This window comes from Hesperophylax consimilis, chromosome 9 (assembly GCF_061612785.1).
Source record: "Hesperophylax consimilis isolate HC1 chromosome 9, BYU_Hcon_1.0, whole genome shotgun sequence".
In the NCBI taxonomy this organism is placed as follows: Eukaryota; Metazoa; Arthropoda; class Insecta; order Trichoptera; family Limnephilidae; genus Hesperophylax; species Hesperophylax consimilis.
The window spans coordinates 19,025,090-19,047,229 of record NC_142844.1 but is presented as its reverse complement, the minus strand read 5'-3'; the positions used below and the strand labels follow the sequence as shown (position 1 = coordinate 19,047,229).

The 22,140-nt window shown below is 35.7% G+C and overlaps 1 protein-coding gene across 9 annotated transcripts in view; it reads right to left on the bottom strand.

Moving 5' to 3' along the window:
- Nucleotides 1-22,140, bottom strand: part of Sap-r (prosaposin) — a 77,828-nt gene that overhangs the window by 2,380 nt on the left and 53,308 nt on the right. For 3 of the 9 annotated variants that reach the window (XM_089635697.1, XM_089635703.1, XM_089635698.1), the window contains 7 exons: nucleotides 20,658-20,807; nucleotides 19,510-19,659; nucleotides 18,586-18,735; nucleotides 14,781-14,930; nucleotides 8,054-8,203; nucleotides 5,005-5,154; nucleotides 1,333-1,482 (listed from right to left, as the gene is read on the bottom strand). In XM_089635697.1, the coding sequence (XP_089491823.1) occupies nucleotides 1,333-1,482; nucleotides 5,005-5,154; nucleotides 8,054-8,203; nucleotides 14,781-14,930; nucleotides 18,586-18,735; nucleotides 19,510-19,659; nucleotides 20,658-20,807 (1,050 nt within the window). Of the gene's footprint in view, nucleotides 1-1,332; nucleotides 1,483-5,004; nucleotides 5,155-8,053; nucleotides 8,204-13,228; nucleotides 13,406-14,780; nucleotides 14,931-18,585; nucleotides 18,736-19,509; nucleotides 19,660-20,657; nucleotides 20,808-22,140 lie in introns of those variants that run through there. The other 6 variants (XM_089635699.1, XM_089635706.1, XM_089635704.1 and 3 more) reach the window with 5 other exon arrangements.

The following is a 22,140-nucleotide window of genomic DNA, read 5'->3' as shown; positions in this document are numbered from 1 at the left end:
TTGCCTCGTAGACCACTTGCCAAATTTTTTTTTTCCGTAGACCCCCTGCCTGCCGAATATATAATTTTCCTAAAACTATTAACGTCCCATCTGATAATCATTTATTTTTTTAGTAAAAAGATACCCTTCCCTTGCCTGCCCAACAATCGGGTGGCGGTATAGTTGCTCTGTCTTTACATTGTGCAGACAGGGGCACCCTTGTGAGGTATTACACCAAATGAAAATGAAGCAGGATAAGCAACGGGAATTTCTTTCTGTAGCTAGCCCTACAGAACTGCCCCTTAAGTTCTTTGTCAGTGCTTATTCCGGTCATTTCTTCTTGTCAAATGTTTTCCGATTCTTCAACGTTGCATTTCCTTAGTCAAAATGTCCTCAAACCTAGTTTTGAAGTCTTTGTGATGTGCATTTAAATGTTGAACGTAATTATTACCCTGGATGTTTTGACCGGTCGGTGGCCGAGTTGACATCGCGTTTGGGTCCCACCCAGGTGTAGTGTATTCAATTCCTCGGCTGGCTAAGTCCTCCATCACAACACAAGCAACATTTTCAGCTTACTGTGGTGGTAGTAGGAGATTTTCAAATATTGTCAGGTTATTCGTAACCCGGGAATGTTTGTCTTTCTTTTAAAACACAAAAAAAAAATGTTTTTCAAAAACAAGTTGGGGGAACTAGGAAAATTCGCGGCTTCCAATGTGCAATGTTTTGCTTGAAAATATTAATTCTGACGAGAAAGGGAACGTAGACTCTATTTATGAACCTCAATTAACAATTTTACGAAATATAAAAATACAAATATCAAATAAGTAAATTCTCAGTCTATTATATTTGTGTTAGGTCTATTTTGTCAGTTACGGAACTCCCAAATGTTGACTTAAGGTAAATGGGGGTCCGCTCGTATGTACCCCTATTTGAATCTCGTGGACCCCCAAATTTTTTTCTCGCTGACATAGACCCCCCAGCAAGCCGATATCGACCCTTGGGGGTCTATATAGACCACTTTGGGAACCTCTGGTTTAGATCATAGTTCTCACCATGACAGGAAGGGACACAACGATTTCTATGAATGAGACAGTACAAGCTGTTCCCAAAAGAGAACAAATTAGCCGGAAGGGTACATATTTTTTTATGTACATTCATACATATCAAAATGAATTATCCAGATTCATCATTTTGAAAAGAGGTACTAAACTGTATCCTTAAACGAAGCCCCCTACTGTACAAACGTGTAGATCTATTTATAAGTGCTAGTCATACTTATAAGATCAATCATCAAAATTAATATATTTTTAGCTGTCTGAAATGAGGTCAATGCATTTAATGCTAATGACTTACATTACATTCCTTGGCTTGATCCTCATTCGCACACCAGTAACCGGGCCCCCGGGTGCACTTCTTAGCCCCCAACAGCTCCTGGGCAGCCCTGCGTACACGGGAGGCTGGCTTCTCCCCCTTCCAAACCTTTTCTTGACAGTGGGCAACAGCCTGCCATACAAAAAGATACATTGATATGCTTATCCACTATTGAGAGCTTCATTATCCCACATGTTACATGCGTTTGTGAATGTAAAATGAGGGATGCAACAGAGATATCAGAAGAATGCCTTTATGCATAAATTCTAGACTCATTTAGTGCGATATTAATATAATATATTAGATTAATATAATAGCTTCATAGAGGGATACAACACAGCTCTCAGCGGAAATTCTAAATGCAACAATGCGTTATTATGTGTATTAATATGTGCAACTACCGCAAAACTTGTTTCACCCCAAAATGCTCCATTATTTAACCCTAAAAGAAAATGGTTCATCATGCCATTTGTATTTCGCAACCTTTTTCTTTATATTGTGATGACAACACTTAGTCCTAAGCGCCTAGAGCCTGTGGAACTAACGTACCTCCAATATTGTCACTTATTAGAAGGTGTATTTTGGTAGGCGAAGGGAATGTAGGTAGAACCTGGTTCTTCACACCCGGTTGATAAAAATAGTAAAAAATCATTAAGTGAGGGTGTATGACAGATATGTTAGCATATCTTTTATCTTCAACTGACTGGAACTTCTTGGACTCTGAAGAAAACATAAATGAAATGGTAGATAAATTTTACTCAATTTTAAATAAATCTATTGATTCGCTTGTACCTGTCTCAAAAATGTATGTACATAACTACACAAAGTGGTTTAGTAACGATCTCATTAAAATAATTAGAGACAAAAAAATAGCTCATAAAATCTACAAATCAACACGCGATCCTATTGATTACGCTAAATTTAACAAACTCAGAAAGTCAACCAAAAAAATGTCCAAGCAATGTTATAAAAAGTGCATCGACAACTGTGAAGAATTGGCTCTTGCCAACCCCCATAACATCTTTAAATTTTCAAAATTACTTAACAACAATGAATCCGGTATTCCCTCTAACATGTATTTAGATAACAAAACGGCCGATAATTCCCAAGAAGTTGTTAATCTGTTTGCCGAATTCTTCAGTAAAATCTATGCTTCTACCAACAACTCACCAATGCTCGACGCCACAACACCTAATAATAATAACATCGATTTCAATCAATGCGTATTTGAAGAACGTGATATAAGAACCAAATTAAAATCCCTTGACCTTAACAAATCGGATGGTCCTGATAACATTCCACCAATCTTCTTATCGAAATGCTCATCAGTATTGACTTATCCTCTAACTAAACTTTTTAATTTGTCCATAAAAACTGGCATTTTTCCGAAAAAATGGAAAACAAGCTTTCTGTCTCCAATATTCAAGAAAGGTGATAAATCTGATATATCCAACTATAGACCTATCTGTATCCAGTCGTCAATCCGGAAAATACTTGAATCTGCCCTGCTCTCTAAACTCTCGCCTGAAATCAATAAAGTAATTTCACATCGACAACACGGTTTCATAGCAAAAAGATCTACTCTAACAAACTTAATGATATATCAGGAATATATAACTAATTCCATGAACAATCGTCTTCAAACAGACGTAGTGTACACAGACTTTAGTAAGGCTTTCGACAAAGTCTCACATAAAATTCTTTTAAACAAACTAGGATCCCTAGGTATAACCGGGCATATTTTAAGATGGTTCGAAAGCTACCTTCACAAAAGAAAAATATTAGTAAAAATCAATTCACATTTTTCACATCACTTTGAAATCTTCACCGGAGTCCCACAGGGGTCACATCTGGGCCCAGTGTTATTTTCCTTGTTTATCAACGACATAACTACCATCTTTGATGGAGTTATGATACTTTTATTTGCTGACGATTTAAAAATTTACAAAAAAATAACTAATCATAATGACTGTAGCGTATTGCAATCAAATCTTGTGAGGCTACAAGAGTGGTGCACCCTTAATGAACTGTTTCTCAACATTGAAAAATGTCAATCAATAACTTTTACCCGAATCAAAAATCCCATTAAATATCAATATAGCATCGACAACAATTTCCTAAAAAGAGTCGAACAAATTAAGGACCTTGGTATATTATTTGACAGTAAATTAACTTTTGTTCCTCATATAAATGAAATAACCAACAAGGCCATGAAATGCCTGGGGTTCATTCTGAGGACTATAAAAGAATTTAAAACAATTAATTCCTTCAAATTGCTTTATACTGGGTTGGTAAGAAGTAATTTGGAGTACAACTCAACAATCTGGGCTCCATTTTATAAGACTCATCAACAAAAAATCGAAAGAGTATAACATAAGTTTCTAAGGTTTATTAATTACAAACTTGGAATACCAATCGAAGAACTTAATTATACATGTCTAATGGAATTACTAAACCTAAGTGATTTAACTACAAGACGCACAGTGAATGACTTAGTTTGCCTTTTCAATATATCAAATGGCAACCTGGACGCCCTCGATTTAACGAGCTTAATTAATTTGCGTATACCTGCCCATGATACCCGTTTAAATGCTCTATATTTTGTTACCAAATCTGCCAATAATTACTTCGTAAACTCTCTAATTCAAAGGCTTCACACACTTGGAAACAAATATAGTTCAATCGATGTCTATCATTTCCAATCGGTTTCCAAATTTAAAACCAAAATATTAGAACTTTTAAAATAAAACAATAAACATCTAGCTATTGCACCTCTTTTGAATTATTTCCTGAAGATTGAGAAAACAGGCTTATACCTACAAACTATCATGTTTAGATTTGCTTTGTTTTATATGTCTAATGGTGAATGTTATATTATTGCTTTACTATTCTATATTTATAATCTTCACAATATTTTTTTATATAAACTATGTAAAATGGTTGACCGATCGCCCTCGATTTAGCAGGCCACTACAACCAGTCAAACGCAGTATATTTGTTAACAATACTGCCAATAATTATTTCGTTAGCTTTCTAACTCAAAGGCCTCATACACTATGTGTCGTATTGTATCATGTTACTGCTGCCACTACCTAGCATTTACATATAAACTTTACATTTCTTATTATCTAATTTAAGTCTGTATAACTTAGGAGTAGGAATATTCTTATTCTTATTTTTGTACTATTTACTTGCTGTTATAATAAGTCAAATGGATATGGTTATATGTATTTTTTACTATTACTTTTGTGAACTTGCAATCTTCAGAATATTATTTTTTTTTATGAACTAATTATGTAAAAGCCCAATGGGCGTATGAATAAATTTCGATATGACCGGTGGGGTGGCAGAGTTGACAAATGCATTGTGGGATCAATCAACTTCTGGATAAATCCCCCCATCATTGCACAAGCAACATAATCTGCTTATAATGATGGTAATGTTGTTTTTTCATTCGAATATTGGCAGGTTATTCGGAACCCGGGAATGGTGGTCTTTCGTTTTAATAAATTTAATATCTATAATCTATGGGTTAAGGATTTTATGGTTGATCAACAAACAAACAGCACCACTCAAGAGGAAGTCTTGCAATATGTTTTCAAAATATTGGTAAACCGGTGAGAAAATAGGCAAAAAAGACAGAAGGTAACTAACATTGCATTCATTGGCATGGTCCTCATTTTGACACCAGTAGGAGGGCCCCCAGGTGCACTTCTCGGCCCCCAACAGCTTCTGGGCTGCCCTGCGAACACGGGGGGCTGGCTTCTCCCCCTTCCACACCTTCTCTTGACAGTGGGCCACGGCCTGCCGTACAAAAGGACGTGTTGAATACGTATCCAACATTGAGAACTTCCTTGTAACCTCTCTTTCTGCTACGTGTGGCGCTTATGAGAATGAGGGAGAGGTTACAAGATAGCATAATTTTTTAGCGTATCATATTTGATTTAGAAAATTAAAGAGAGGCTGAATAAGAAAGAAAAATGTGTCAAAAGTACATCTCTCCTTCATACTTTATGAATGCAGTTTTATTATAATTTTTTATTCAAAGTTAATGCGACGGGTCAGATATTTGCTGATTGTTCCTCGGAAATTCCTTATTTATTAATATTTTGTTAACTCTGCAATCTGACGATTTGAAGAAAAACAATAAATTTTGCAATATGACCAATTGTTTAACATATACGTTAAAAAAATAAATATAACTGAACGATCAGTGGTTAATTTAGAAATAAGTACATAAACTTGAATTTACCTCTAAAATGTAGGTGTCCTGGAAATAATCACTCACAAAATAGTAATTTGTAAGGTTTATCGTAAAACTTACTTAGTGTCGGTCATAAATGTAATTTTCCACATCATTATCTGTTGTCCAGTAATGAAGGATTCGACCATTTTTACTCCGAACCATCAGCATAGTCAATGCGATGAATATGTACAATTCGCCAATAATGACATCTTTCCATTTATGCATTCGTGACTGCGGGAGGAATACTTTATTGGTCTTGACTTGATCAAAGTATCTGTTGGTTTCATCCACAACTCCGCTTACAACATCGCGACTCAGAAATAAATAGAAGAAGTCAATTTCCCGGCTTTCTTCATTCAATTCGCAATTTCGTAATCCAGTTTGCTGGTTGAATACTAAATCTATCCATTTATTTCTGCCGGGGGATTAATTTCTAATAAGTCCGATTTCTTAATGTCACCATCACTTATTTCTGAAGGAACATCTGAATCCTCTATATTTTCCACCAGTATACTCATCATCTTCACTCATGGTAAAATAGAAATCAATCTCTAAAACGTGTCGTTCATCTTCATCTTCCATTGTTTAACCTGTTAACCGGGGAGTTACGTTTTGAATTACGCAGCATATAACGGGCGCGAACTCTTTCACTAGTACGTGTCAGTACACGCCCGGAGGGTGTAAATTATTATTACATTATTTTTTTATTTATGCATTATAAAAATGGAAACATCGAATTAAAAAATTTGAAATTTTACAAACGATTATAAAGATTACAAAAAATATAAAAAGGTAACAATTACAGAACAATAAACAAAAGCACACAAATAAAATAGAAATTGAGTTTAAAAAATTATAATATGTAAAAATTCAAAACTCAATTTCCGTGTGATATGCTCCGAAATATAAGTCCCGCCCGTTCCAGGGCACAACATATATTTCAAGGACCTATTCATATGTCCTACCCGTACCCGATACTGTTTACGTTTGACATATTTATACGTCCCGCTAGGTTAACAGGTTAAATCAAAATAATAAAGTTCTCATTACAAAGCACGACGAATTATGAAATGTGTTATACACATTACTGTCACTTCATTTTTATGGTTCACATAAAAATAATTAATTAAAAATTCACAAAGTTTCATAAATTTATCTCAAATTGCAGTCGCAACCTTTGGTTTTATAGAGGTGTTCATTTGAATTATTCTGTGGAAAATTTTCGAGATTTGAAAATAAAGCGTGGTATTTTATCTTTCGAACACCGTTTAGATCATAGTTCTCACCGTGACAGGAAAGGACACAACGATTTCTATGAGACAATACGAGCTGTTCCCAAAAGAGAACAAATTAACCCGAGGGGTACATATTTTTTTAGGTACATTAATCAAAACGAATTGTCCAGATTCATCATTTTGAAAAGAGGAACCCAACTGTACAAACGTGTAGATCCATTTATAAGATCAATCAACAAAATCTATATATTTTTAGCTGTCAGAAATGAGGTCAATGCATTTAATGTTAATGACTTACATCACATTCCTTGGCGTGATCCTCATTCTGACACCAGTAACCGGGCCCCCGGGTGCACTTCTCGGCCCCGTACATTTGCTGGGCAACCCTGCGCTTACGAGAAGCAGGCTTCTGCCCCTTCCAAACCTTTTCTTGACAGTAGGCCACAGTCTGCCATACAAAAGGATGCATTGATACGCTTATCCACTATTGAGAGCTTCATTATCCCACATGTTACATGCGTTTGTGAATGTAAAATGAGGGATACAACACAGCTATCAGCGGAATGTCTTAATGCAAAAATGCGTTATTATGTGTTTAAATTAATATGTGCAACTAGCACAAATCTGTTTCACCCCAAACTGGTCCATTATTTAACCCAAAAAGAAAATGGTTCATCATGCCATTTGTATTTCGTAACCTTTTTCTTTATATCGTGATGACAACACTTAGTCCTAAGCGCCTAGAGCCTGTGGAACTAACGCACCTCTAATATTGTCACTTATTAGAAGGTGTATATTGGTAGGCGAAGGGAATGTAGGTAGAACCAAGTTCTTCACACCCGGTTGATAAAAATAGTAAAAAATCATTAAGTGAGTGTGTATGACAGATATGTTAGCGTATCAATATTAGGCCAATAGTCGGTGGCCGAGTTGACAAATGCATTGTGGGATCAATCATATTCTGGATAAGTCCCTCATCATTGCACAAGCAACATAATCTGCTTATAATGATGGTAATATTGTTTTTTTCATTCGAATATTGTCAGATTATTCAGAACCCGGAATGTTGGTATTTATTTTTAATAAATTTAATACTATGGGTTAGGGATTTTATGGTTGATCAACAAAAAAATAGCACCATTCAAGAGGAAGTCTTGCAATATGTTTTCAAAATATTGGTTAACCGGTGAGAAAATAGGCAAAAAGATAGAAGGTAACTAACATTGCATTCATTGGCATGGTCCTCATTTTGACACCAGTAGGAGGGCCCCCAGGTGCACTTCTCGGCCCCCAACAACTTCTGGGCTGCCCTGCGCACACGGGGGGCTGGCTTCTCCCCCTTCCACACCTTCTCTTGACAGTGGGCCACGGCCTGCCGTACAAAAGGACGCGTTGAATACGTATCCAACATTGAGAACATTGTAACCTCCTTTTCTACTATGACCATATGACGGGTCAGATATTTGCTGATTGTTCCTCGGAAACGGCGTGAACGGCGTTGTACAGTGTTGCAACTTATTTATTAATATTTTGTTAACTCTGCAATCTGACGATTTGAAGAGAAACAATAAATTTTGCAATATGACCAATTGTTTAACGTATACGTTAAAAAAATAAATATAACAGAACGATCAGTGGTTAATTTGAAATAAATAAATAAACTTGAATTTACCTTATAAAATGTAGGTGTCCTGGAAATAATCACTCACAAGATAGTCATTTGTAAAGTTTATCGTAAAACTTACTTAGTGTCGGTCATAAATGTACTTTTCCACATAATTTTAAATCATAAAAAACTTTTTTTTTTAACGAACAAATGTAAACAAATTTTTAGACAATAAAAAAAATCGTCCCTCTTACGCACACACATTCATGGTACGCTTGCTGCGTCGGCATTGAAAAGGGTGACCACACATTAGTTTGGTAGGGCGAGGAGTGTTATATCAATTAGAAATTTCGAGTTGTGTGATATATTTAAAAACATTTTGTAAGTCATAAGGCAACTTTATAGTCACTGCACTAATGACGAGCGCAAAGTCCGAGAGGATGATCGCCACACTGCCGAACTCTTGGCGCTGTCTCTGCTTTATGGTATTTCTGCAGAATTCGTCGAATTACTTCTATTTGAAAGTCCATTAAAATTAAAAAATTTTGAATCATCAAAATCAATATGTATATTTTTAGCTGTCAGAAATGAGGCCAATGCATTTAATGCTACCGACTTACATTACATTCCTTGGCTTGATCCTCATTCTGACACCAGTAACCGGGCCCCCGGGTGCATTTCTCGGCCCCAATCAGCTTCTGGGCTGCCCTGCGAACACAGGGAGCTGGCTTCTCCCCCTTCCACACCTTCTCTTGACAGTGGGCCATGGCCTGCCGTACAGAAGGACGCATTGAATTCATATCCAACATTGAGAACTTCCTTGTAATCTCTTTTTCTGCTATGTGCGTCGCTTATGAGAATGAGGGAGAGGTTACAAGATATTATATTTGATAAATAAAACTTAAAGAGAGGCTGAATGAGAAAGAAAAATGTGTCAAAAGTACAACTTTCTTTCAGGCTTTAAGAATGCAGTTTTTTTAGAATTTTTAATCAAAGTTAACCCTTATGCGACTGGTCAGACATTTGCTGATTGTTCTCCAGAAACGACCTGAATTTTAAGTGTTGCAACTTATATATTAATATTTTGTTAACTCTGCAATCTGACGATTTGAAGGGAAACAATAAATTTTGCAATATGACCAATTGTTTAACTTATACGTTAAAAAAATAAATATAACAGAATGACCAGTGGTTAATTTAGAAATAAATAAATAAACTTGAATTTACCTCAACAATGTAGGTGTCCTGGAAATAATCACTCACAAAATAGTAATTAGTAAGGTTTATCGTAAAACTTACTTAGTGTCAAAGCATGAAATTTTTATTTTCAACCTATAACCAAAAACAAATGAATTTCTAGAAACTAAAATAATTTGTCCCATTTAAACACACACATTCACGGTACGCTGCATCTTCATTGAAGAGGGTGACCACACATTACATTGGTAGGGCGAGTTCTTTTTCATGAGTGTTAAAAATTTCGGAACCTGCGATATATTTTAAAACATTTTGTAGGGCATAAGGCTATTTTATAATCACTGCACCAATGACGAGTCTGAACTTGTTTTTGCAAACATAACACCGCCGCACAGTGGTCCCAAATCCCAATCTAGCTAGACAAAAATATTTTTTCATGGCATTTGACGCAAAAGGGTCACAATATAATAAAAAAAATACTTAAAAAAATATACATTTATTTTAGCCATTGTTACGGAATTTTTAAAACAAAATTAATTACTAATAAAATGCGTATAGTATAATGGTTCGGTTAAGTCATAACGAAGTACTTATTTAAAGTTATTAGTTAAAAATATTTTTTTAACATAATATAAGAACAAAACCAAATGACATTTTTTGTTAATGAACAACTGGCCGAGTCGCTATCATCACTCTTATTAAATGCTAATGTTCCAACAGTGGCTTTGTTAACAGACTTCTGTATTTTCTTCGCTGGAACAGAAGTTTACTATCGATTCAGAATATTTCGTTAGTATTTTGGCAGCATCCCGTTTTCCATGTGACCTCAAGCTGATTTGAGTAGCATGAGATAGTTCTTGTGGACTTCGAAAGTTCAGAAGACATTTATTTTTTTCAGCAAAATACGCAAAACTTTTTGACGAGCACAAACCATTTTTTTTCTGGTCTACCACGTAGTCCTTCATCGCGCATCACTACAGGAAGAATAAAAACTGTGTTAAGCCATTTTGCGTGTTTAAACATCAGTTTTAAAGTACTTCTTCCGACTTCAAACCATTTTCTATGAAATATTAATAGAAACGAAGCGATTTTTTCATAATGAAACTATCCTCGAGACTTTTAAAACTGTTTTTCTTCAAAAAATATTTTATATGTTCATAAACACACTGCCTTATTGCAGCACAATTCAACTTTGAGGTGCCCTTTACTTCTAGAATCCCCAAAATATCCAAACGATAGACTGTAGGTACAGGCTCTGTAAATGACAAAAGAGCAAGTTTGAGCAAACAAATTTTATAAGATATTATACATAAAAAATGGTTTTATATGAAACTAGTTTTGTTTGGTGGTACAAATTGGTACACGATTTTGAAAGTTTAATTAAACTTTGGCAAATAATTGAAAATGTTGATACTTTTTTCACGATTTTTAATTAATAATTAAAGTAATGTTGAATAGAAAAATTATAAAATAATTAAATTAATTTGAAAGAACATACTATAGACTTCAATTTTTGTCTTTGCGTAATTTCTCTCTGATTTCAAATAACAACACTAACGATCGAACAGCATGCGCACCCGAAAGCGACCGACCGCTAGGCGAACGATTGGCACATCCAAAGTGTCATGTTTACAATGTTGCCACGTATCGCGCGTATTGTTTTTAATTTTTTATCTATGTGAACATAATACTATGGATATTTTTCAATGTTATGAGAATATTTTTGTACATAAATAAAAACATCGTTAAAATCTTTTTGTCTAGCTAGTTTCCTCAAAGGGGACCATAGTGCGCCGGTACAACTTTGTCTCTTAGGCTGGGTTTACACTTGTGAATAAAATTTACGACTTTCGTAAATTTTTGATAAGTTACTCACGGGAGCACTTACATATGAATCCAACCTATCGTAAATAATGCTCACGGAAGTTATTTCGAAGTTTAATTTACGAACTTCTCACATAGACCGCTACACCAGTAATTCTATTTTTGGTAAGATGGCTTCCTGACAACAATGCGTTGCCGCCGACTTTGACAGCTGTCAGTTAGTAACATTTGATAATAGGATTTGTTTATTTACGGTTAGATCATGGATCCCCATTTCCGCACACAACGGATTTCCACTGCGATAATATGCACAATTTTGTCAAACAAAAATGTAAGGGCCCGTAGAGAGTGTTGGATTAGGAGTTGGCTTCAAAGAAGAAGTACTGATGGGGCTTTCGTTCGTTTAACGGCAGTAGTAAGAATTGAGGATCGACAACAATCCTTTAATTTTATCCAAATAACAGCAACTGACTTCTAATACATATTGGAAATGATTGGACTGCTAATTAAAAAGAATGATACTCGTTTTCGGAATGCTATTTCAGCAGCTGAAAAATTAATGAGATTCCTAAGGCGTATGTGTGTAACACTATGTACGATTGTGTGAGAAATGCGGAGATCCGCAATGAGTACAAGACTGATGTAAGCGTAATGAGTAAGATCAAGAAAGGGACGCTTAGATGGTTTGGGCATGTAGAGCGAATGTGCGAAGAAAGGAGTGTAAGAAGAATATAAGATGCAAATGTGAATGGTAGCAAAAGTCGGGGACGCCCGAGGAAGACATGGCACGACCAAGTGAACTAGATACTCAAGTCGGGCCATGACAAGAGTCAGAATAATAGAAGAGTATGTACTAGACGATGTATGAATGTTAATGAGGCAAGAAGTGTGTGCCAAGACCGAGTTGTTTGGCGGTCCGTCCTCTCAGCCTACCCCTGCGGGGAAACGGCGTGATGATTAGTTAGTTAGTTAGAAAAATTAATGGTGACTCTTCGATTTTGGCGTCAGGTAATGTTTTCTATGTATTCTTATATTGCATTTTTATATGCATTCATTGGAGATATTAATTTGTTGTGAAGTTTGATAGCTGATCCATCAGTTCATGAAGCCGAATACTAGAATCATTATCACACATTTACACAGGCATTTTTTAAACATGGAATTGTGTTAATGATAAATAATGTTATGTTAGTCTCCATAAGATTATTGCAGTGAATTATTTCATAAAGCTGTTCATGGCGACAAGTAAACAAGTCCCGAGGAGCAACGGCAGAAAGACCGGATCTTACTGTTGGTGTTGCATATTTCTGTTTTACCATCCCGACTGTGATGTCTAAACTTATTGTAAGCTTCTCAACTTATCAATCTGTTTTGATAAGCTGTGAGAGAGCCGTAAATTCCCGCGTGAGCGATTAGACCCGTCAAAAACTTACTTAAGAAAAACTTCTGTAACATGGTATAAATTACGATAAGCGACTTATGGTGTCATTTACATTGGTAAATTTGTCGTAAGTCGCTTACGTGAGAAACTAACAGGAAAAAACTAACAAGTGTAAAGGCAGCCTTAGAGTTAACTGGTAGGGGAATTTCCAAGACGAAATGTCGAGCAAAGTCTGAGCGGATGATCGCCACTCTGCCGAACTCTTGGCACTGTCTATGCTTTGTGGTATTTCTGCAGAATTCATCGAATTACTTCTATTTGAAAGTCCATTAAAATTTTAAAATTTTGAATATTCTAAATCAATATATTTTTAGCTGTCAGAAATGAGGCCAATGCATTTAATGCTACCGACTTACATTACATTCCTTGGCTTGATCCTCATTCCGACACCAGTAACCGGGCCCCCAGGTGCACTTCTCGGCCCCAACCAGCTTCTGGGCTGCCCTGCGCACACGGGGGGATGGCTTCTCCCCCTTCCACACCTTCTCTTGACAGTGGGCCATGGCCTGCCGTACAAAAGGACGCGTTGATTTGCTTATCCACTATTGAGAGCTTCATTATCCCACATGTTACATGCGTTTGTGAATGTAAAATGAGGGATGCAACAGATATATCAGAAGAATGCCTTTATGCATAAATCCTAGACTCATTAAGTGCGATATTAATATAATTAATATTAATATAATAATAGCTTCATGGTCGCACATATTACATGCGTTTATGAAAATGAGGGATACAACACAGCTTTCAGCGGAATGTCTCAATGCAACAATACGTGATTATGTGTATTAATATGTGCAACTAGCACAAAACTTGTTTCACCCCAAAATGCTCCATTATTTAACCCTAAAAGAAAATGGTTCATCATGCCATTTGTATTTCGTAACCTTTTTCTTTATATTGTGATGACAACACTTAGTCCTAAGCGCCTAGAGCCTGTGGAACTAACGCACCTCTAATATTGTCACATAATATATTAGAAGGTGTATTTTGGTAGGCGAAGGGAATGTAGGTAGAACCTGTTTAGAAAATAGTAAAAAATCATTAAGGCGATGCACTACGTCGTGTAATATTTTAAATTGAGCCGCTATCAATAACAACCCTTACGTAGATGGCGATAAGGTTTAAATTCCCGCTTAACACCATCCGCCTGTTTTGATTTATGCAAGAAAAAAACATAGCCAAAAAGTGCTTTTATTTTATTTTGTTGATGTTCAGGCATAAATATTTAAATTTTTTTTGATCATTTTATAAATAACTTAATTTGCCACATTATACAATAAAATCATAAGCGAAAATGGGTTCGTAAGTAGGAGATTTTGAACTTTAAAGCAGTTTTCATAGGCCTTTACATTATTTTTTTCTGGGCTTATAAAAAGACTTATCTAAAAAATACTCGATTATTTTAAAGGCCGATATATATTCTAATTGCAGTATTTAAAAAGCATCTGAAACATTTCTAGGCGACCAAATTTTCAAACCAAAAACACATGATTTTGCATTACTACGTATGGCATCGCCTTAAGTGAGTGTGTATGACAGATATGTTAGCCTATCAATATGACTTGTCGGTGGCCGAGTTGACAAATGCATTGTGGGATCAATCATCTTCTGTAGAAGTCCCACATCGTTGCACAAGCAACATAATCTGCTTATAATGATGGTAATGTTGTTTTTTCATTCGAATATTGTCAGGTTATTCGGAACTGGGGAATGTTGGTCTTTCGTTTTAATAAATTTAATATCTATAATCTATGGGTTAAGGATTTTATGGTTGATCAACAAACAAATAGCACCACTCAAGAGGAAGTCTTGCAATATGTTTTCAAAATATTGGTTAACCGGTGAGAAAATAGGCAAAAAAGACAGAAGGTAACTAACATTGCATTCATTGGCATGGTCCTCATTTTGACACCAGTAGGAGGGCCCCCAGGTGCACTTCTCGGCCCCCAACAGCTTCTGGGCTGCCCTGCGCACACGGGGGGCTGGCTTCTCCTCCTTCCACACCTTCTCTTGACAGTGGGCCACGGCCTGCCGTACAAAAGGACGCGTTGAATACGTATCCAACATTGAGAACTTCCTTGTAACCTCTCTTTCTGCTACGTGTGTCGCTTATGAGAATGAAGGAGAGGTTACAAGATAGCATAATTTTTTAGCGTATCATATTTGATTAAGAAACTTAAAGAGAGGCTGAATGAGAAAGAAAAATGTGTCAAAAGTACGTCTTTCTTTCATATTTTATGAATGCAGTTTTATTATAATTTTTTATTCAAAGTTAATGCGACGGGTCAGATATTTGCCGATTGTTCTCCAGAAACGACCTGAATTTTCAGTGTTGCAACTTACTTATTAATATTTTGTTAACTCTGCAATCTGACGATTTGAAGAACAATAATAAGTTTCCAATATGACCAATTGTTTAACGTATACGTTAAAAAAATAAATATAAAAGAACGATCAGTGGTTAATTTAGAAATAAGTAAATAAACTTGAATTTAGCTCAAAAATGTAGGTGTCCTGGAAATAATCACTCACAAAATAGTAATTTGTAAGGTTTATCGTAAAACTTACATAGTGTCAATTATTTTTAGAAGCAATAATTATTAGCCTGAAACACTCATCCACATTGAAAAATCTCCTGATAAAAGATACATGACGCCAACGGGACTTGAACCCGTGTCCTTTCATTTCTAATTATTGCTTATAAAAATAATTGTTACCCTTTGTGCTATGCATAAAAAATCTTGTCTTACATTTAACATTAGTTTACCAAAAAAATAATAATTACATAGTGTCGGTCATAAATGTAATTTTCCACATCATTATCTGTTGTCCAGTAATGAAGGATTCAACCATTTTTACTCCGAACCATCAGCATAGTCAATGCGATGAATATGTACAATTCGCCAATAATGACATCCTTCCATTTATGCATTCGTGACTGCGGGAGGAATGCTTTATTGGTCTTTGATCAAAGTATCTGTTGGTTTCATCCACAACTCCACTTACAACATCGCGACTCAGAAATAAATCGAAGAAGTCAATTTCCCGGCTTTCTTCATTCAATTCGCAATTTCGTAATTTGAAATTTTACAAACAATTATGAAGATTACAAAAAATATAAATAATAATAATAATAATAATAATAAAGGTAACAAGAAACTATAGAACATATTATATCGGGATGTTCTATATTAGCACCGTCCGAGTATACATTTAGGCACAATCAAGTTTTAAAAATAATTCACCAAAATTTGGTAATTAAACATAACTTGATTGACTGCCGTAATGTAGTACCATATTATGAATACGAACCAAATTCATTTTTAGAAAACGAATTTTATAAAATATATTATGATAAAACTATACTAACAGACCGAGCGATTAGTCATAATAGACCCGATATAGTTTTACATGACAAAATTAAAAAAATAACTTATATCATTGATGTCGCTATACCAAATTCCTGTAATATTCAAAAATCTGTTAGCGAAAAAATAAGAAAATACACAGATTTAGGAAATGAAATAAAAAGAATTTGGCATTCTCAGACTATAAAAATATTACCATTCGTTATTTCGGCTACTGGCATTATACCTAGCTCTCTAATAAAAAATTTAGGCGTATTAGATTTATCAAAAAAATTATATATAAAGATGCAAAAGTCGGTCATTTTGAATACATGTAGGATAACAAAAGATTTTTTAAATGTTTATGTTGAGGGATCAGTAGGATTTATAGGCCCTGTTAGAAGTTCTACCGAGCCGAACCCTCTGATATGAAAATATCTGGAGACGGTGAATTTTTTTTTTTTTTTTTCCCATTTGATATCTGGTGAGTTGACGTGTTGTTGTTCTTGTATTGTTTTGTATTTATTTTACTTATATAATGCACTTACATAATGTTGATTGACTAGATGATCATTTGAGGAAAAGTGAGTGGAAGGGTTAAGTTTTTCCTTTGGGGAAGATTTAACCCGGACAACTAAATCGGAAGTAGAAAATAAACAGAAGCACACAAATAAAATAGAAACATTGAGTTTAAAAAATTATAATATGTAAAAATTCAAAACTCAATTTTCGTGTGATATGCTCGGAAATATAAGTCCCGTCCGTTCCAGGGCCCAACATATATTTCAAGGACATATTCATATGTCCTACCCGTACCCGATACTGTTTACGTTTGACATATTTATACGTCCCGCTCGGTTAACAGGTTAAATCAAAATAATAAAGTTCTCATAACAAAGCACGACGAATTATGAAATGTGTTATACACATTACTGTCACTTCATTTTTATCGTTTCATATAAAAATAATTAATTAAAAATTCACAAAGTTTCATAAATTTATCTCAAATTGCAGTCGGAACCTTTGGTTTTATAGAGGTGTTCATTTGAATTATTCTGTGGAAAATTTTTGAGATTTGAAAAAAAAGCGTTGTATTTTATCTTTCTAACACCGTTTAGATCAGGGGTCTCCAAACTACGGCCCGCGGGCCGTATCCGGCCCGCCAGTGTCATCTATCCGGCCCGCGACATCTTATGACCAGTGGCATCAATTAGGCCCGCGATAGCTAATTGCTAAGACCTTGCTCAGAAGGGGCGAACTAGCCACAAATGTTTTCGTTCAAGGTTTTCCAATAAGAGGTGTTATCTTGAATAGCCCGCTATTTCGGTAGATATTACTTTTGAAGCTGTCATTTTTTGACATTTGACAAGTCGAAACTACGCCATTAATAAAAATGGAACGATACACGCTTCAACAACGCAACGAAATTATTAAAATTCACTTGAGTGAATCAAATGCAAATCATCTTGAGTGATGAGGCCCATTTCCATCTCGGTGGCTTCGTCAACAAGCAAAATTGCCGCATCTGGGGCTCGGAAAACCCAAGAGTTATTGTTGAAAAGCCTTTCTTTTCTCAACGTGTGACTGTTTGGTGCGGTTTATGATCCGGCGGAGTCATTGGACCTTACTTTTTTGAAAATGAGTATAATACAAACCATATAATAGAAAACCCTGTATAATACGTAGACGACTTAACTAAAGCATAGTAACTACTTCATTTCGGAGAATGTTTTCTCACACAAGTAAGTAGTACCAAAAACAGAAAATAGTCCACGAGCAAATTTATGCAAATTATCAAATTGTACCACCGGAAGACTCCAACAAAAAATTCCAACAAAGATTAGTTTTGATATTTGTTCTCAATTATATCACTGCATTGTAAAACAATAATTTCCATTTGAGGTTCCAGGGTCAAGGTTTCAATGTCGGTATCAAGAGGATTTTGAAAAATCCCCTCCCCCAGGGTGGAAGAAAATATGGGTGTCTAGAAATTAAAACGGTTTTGGCCCTCCGAACTCACTGGAGTAGTCAATGTGGCCCTTCAGCTGAAAAGTTTGGAGACCCCTGGTTTAGATCATAGTTCTCACCGTGACAGGAAAGGACACAACGATTTCTATGAGACAATACGAGCTGTTCCCAAAAGAGAACAAATTAACCCGATGGGTACATATTTTTTTAGGTACATTCAAAATGAATTATCCAGATTCATCATTTTGAAAAGAGGAACCCAACTGTACAAACGTGTAGATCCATTTATAAGATCAATCAACAAAATCTTAATAATATATTTTTAGCTGTCAGAAATGAGGTCAATGCATTTAATGTTAACAACTTACATCACATTCCTTGGCGTGATCCTCATTCTGACACCAGTAACCGGGCCCCCGGGTGCACTTCTCGGCCCCGTGCATCTGCTGGGCAACCCTGCGCTTACGAGAAGCAGGCTTCTGCCCCTTCCAAACCTTTTCTTGACAGTAGGCCACAGTCTGCCATACAAAAGGATGCATTGATACGCTTATCCACTATTGAGAGCTTCATTATCCCACATGTTACATGCGTTTGTGAATGTAAAATGAGGGATACAACACAGCTATCAGCGGAATGTCTTAATGCAAAAATGCGTTATTATGTGTTTAAATTAATATGTGCAACTAGCACAAATCTGTTTCACCCCAAACTGGTCCATTATTTAACCCAAAAAGAAAATGGTTCATCATGCCATTTGTATTTCGTAACCTTTTTCTTTATATCGTGATGACAACACTTAGTCCTAAGCGCCTAGAGCCTGTGGAACTAACGCACCTCTAATATTGTCACTTATTAGAAGGTGTATATTGGTAGGCGAAGGGAATGTAGGTAGAACCAAGTTCTTCACACCCGGTTGATAAAAATAGTAAAAAATCATTAAGTGAGTGTGTATGACAGATATGTTAGCGTATCAATATTAGGCCAATAGTCGGTGGCCGAGTTGACAAATGCATTGTGGGATCAATCATATTCTGGATAAGTCCCTCATCATTGCACAAGCAACATAATCTGCTTATAATGATGGTAATATTGTTTTTTTCATTCGAATATTGTCAGATTATTCAGAACCCGGAATGTTGGTATTTCTTTTTAATAAATTTAATACTATGGGTTAAGGATTTTATGGTTGATCAACAAAAAAATAGCACCATTCAAGAGGAAGTCTTGCAATATGTTTTCAAAATATTGGTTAACCGGTGAGAAAATAGGCAAAAAGATAGAAGGTAACTAACATTGCATTCATTGGCATGGTCCTCATTTTGACACCAGTAGGAGGGCCCCCAGGTGCACTTCTCGGCCCCCAACAGCTTCTGGGCTGCCCTGCGAACACGGGGGGCTGGCTTCTCCCCCTTCCACACCTTCTCTTGACAGTGGGCCACGGCCTGCCGTACAAAAGGACGCGTTGAATACGTATCCAACATTGAGAACTTCCTTGTAACCTCTCTTTCTGCTACGTGTGGCACTTATGAGAATGAGGGAGAGGTTACAAGATAGCATAATTTTTTAGCGTGTCATATTTGATTTAGAAAATTAAAGAGAGGCTGAATAAGAAAGAAAAATGTGTCAAAAGTACATATTTCCTTCATACTTTATGAATGCAGTTTTATTATAATTTTTTATTCAAAGTTAATGCGACGGGTCAGATATTTGCTGATTGTTCCTCGGAAATTCCTTATTTATTAATATTTTGTTAACTCTGCAATCTGACGATTTGAAGAAAAACAATAAATTTTGCAATATGACCAATTGTTTAACGTATACGTTAAAAAAATAAATATAACAGAACGATCAGTGGTTAATTTAGAAATAAGTAAATAAACTTGAATTTACCTCAAAAATGTAGGTGTCCTGGAAATAATCACTCACAAAATAGTAATTTGTAAGGTTTATCGTAAAACTTACCTAGTGTCGGTCATAAATGTAATTTTCCACATAATTTTAAATTGTAAAAAACTTTTTTTTTCAACGAACAAATGTAAACAAATTTTTAGACAATAAAAAAAATCGTCCCTCTTACGCACACACATTCATGGTACGCTTGCTGCGTCGGCATTGAAAAGGGTGACCACACATTAGTTTGGTAGGGCGAGAAGTGTTATATCAATTAAAAATTTCGAATTGTGTGATATATTTAAAAAACATTTCGTAAGGCATAAGGCAACTTTATAGTCACTGCACTAATGACGAGCGCAAAGTCCGAGAGGATGATCGCCACACTGCCGAACTCTTGGCGCTGTCTCTGCTTTGTGGTATTTCTGCAGAATTCGTCGAATTACTTCTATTTGAAAGTCCATTAAAAATAAAAAATCTTGAATCATCAAAATCAATATATTTTTAGCTGTCAGAAATGAGGCCAATGCATTTAATGCCACCGACTTACACTACATTCCTTGGCTTGATCCTCATTCTGACACCAGTAACCGGGCCCCCGGGTGCACTTCTCGGCCCCAATCAGCTTCTGGGCTGCCCTGCGCACACGGGGGGCTGGCTTCTCTCCCTTCCACACCTTCTCTTCACAGTGGGCCATGGCCTGCCGTACAGAAGGACGCATTGAATACATATCCAACATTGAGAACTTCCTTGTAATCTCTCTTTCTGCTATGTGCGTCGCGTATGAGAATGAGGCAGAGGTTACAAGATATCATATTTTTTTAGCATATCATATTTGATGAATAAAACTTAAAGAGAGGCTGAATGAGAAAGAAAAATGTGTCAAAAGTACATCTTTCTTTCAGGCTTTAAGAATGCATTTTTTTTAGAATTTTTTAATCAATGTTAACCCTTATGCGACGGGTCAGATATTTGCTGATTGTTCCCCAGAAACGGCCTGAATTTTCAGTGTTGCAACTTATTTATTAATATTTTGTTTACTCTGCAATCTGACGATTTGAAGAGAAACAATAAATTTTGCAATATGACCAATTATTTAACATATACGTTAAAAAAATAAATATAAGAGAACGACCAGTGGTTAATTAAGGTATTAAATAAATAATACCTTAATTTACCTCAACAATGTAGGTGTCCTGGAAATAATCACTCACAAAATAGTAATTAGTAAGGTTTATCGTAAAACTTACTTAGTGTCGGTCATAAATATGTAATTTTCCACATATTGTTAAAGCATGAAATTTTTATTTTCAACGTATAACCAAAAACAAATGAATTTCTAGACACTAAAATAATTCGTCCCTCTTACACACACACACATATTTACGGTACGCTGCGTCTTCATTGAAGAGGGTGACCACATATTACATTGGTAGGGCGAGTTCGTTTTCAGGAGTGTTAAAAATTTCAGATCCTGCGATATATTTTAAAACATTTTGTAGGGCATAAAGCTATTTTATAATTACTGCACCAATGACGAGTCTCAACTTGTTTTTGCAAACATAACACCGCCGGTACAACTTTGTCTCTTAGGCTGGGTTTACACTTGTGAGTAAAATTTACGACTTTCGTAAATTTTTGATAAGTTACTCACGGGAGCACTTACATATGCATCCAACCTATCGTAAATAATACTCACGGAAGTTGTTAAGAAGTTTAATTTACGAACTTCTCACATAGACCGCTACACCAGTAATTCTATTTTTGGTAAGATGGCTTCCTGACAACAATGCGTTGCCGCCGACTTTGACAGCTGTCAGTTAGTCATATTTGATAATAGGATTTGTTTATTTACGGTTAGATCATGGATCCCCATTTCCGCACACAACGGATTTCCACTGCGATAATATGCACACTTTGGCAAACAAAAATGTAAGGGCCCGTAGAGAGTGTTGGATTAGGAGTTGGCTTCAAAGAAGAAGTACTGATGGGGCTTTCGTTCATTTAACGGCAGTAGTAAGAATTGAGGATCA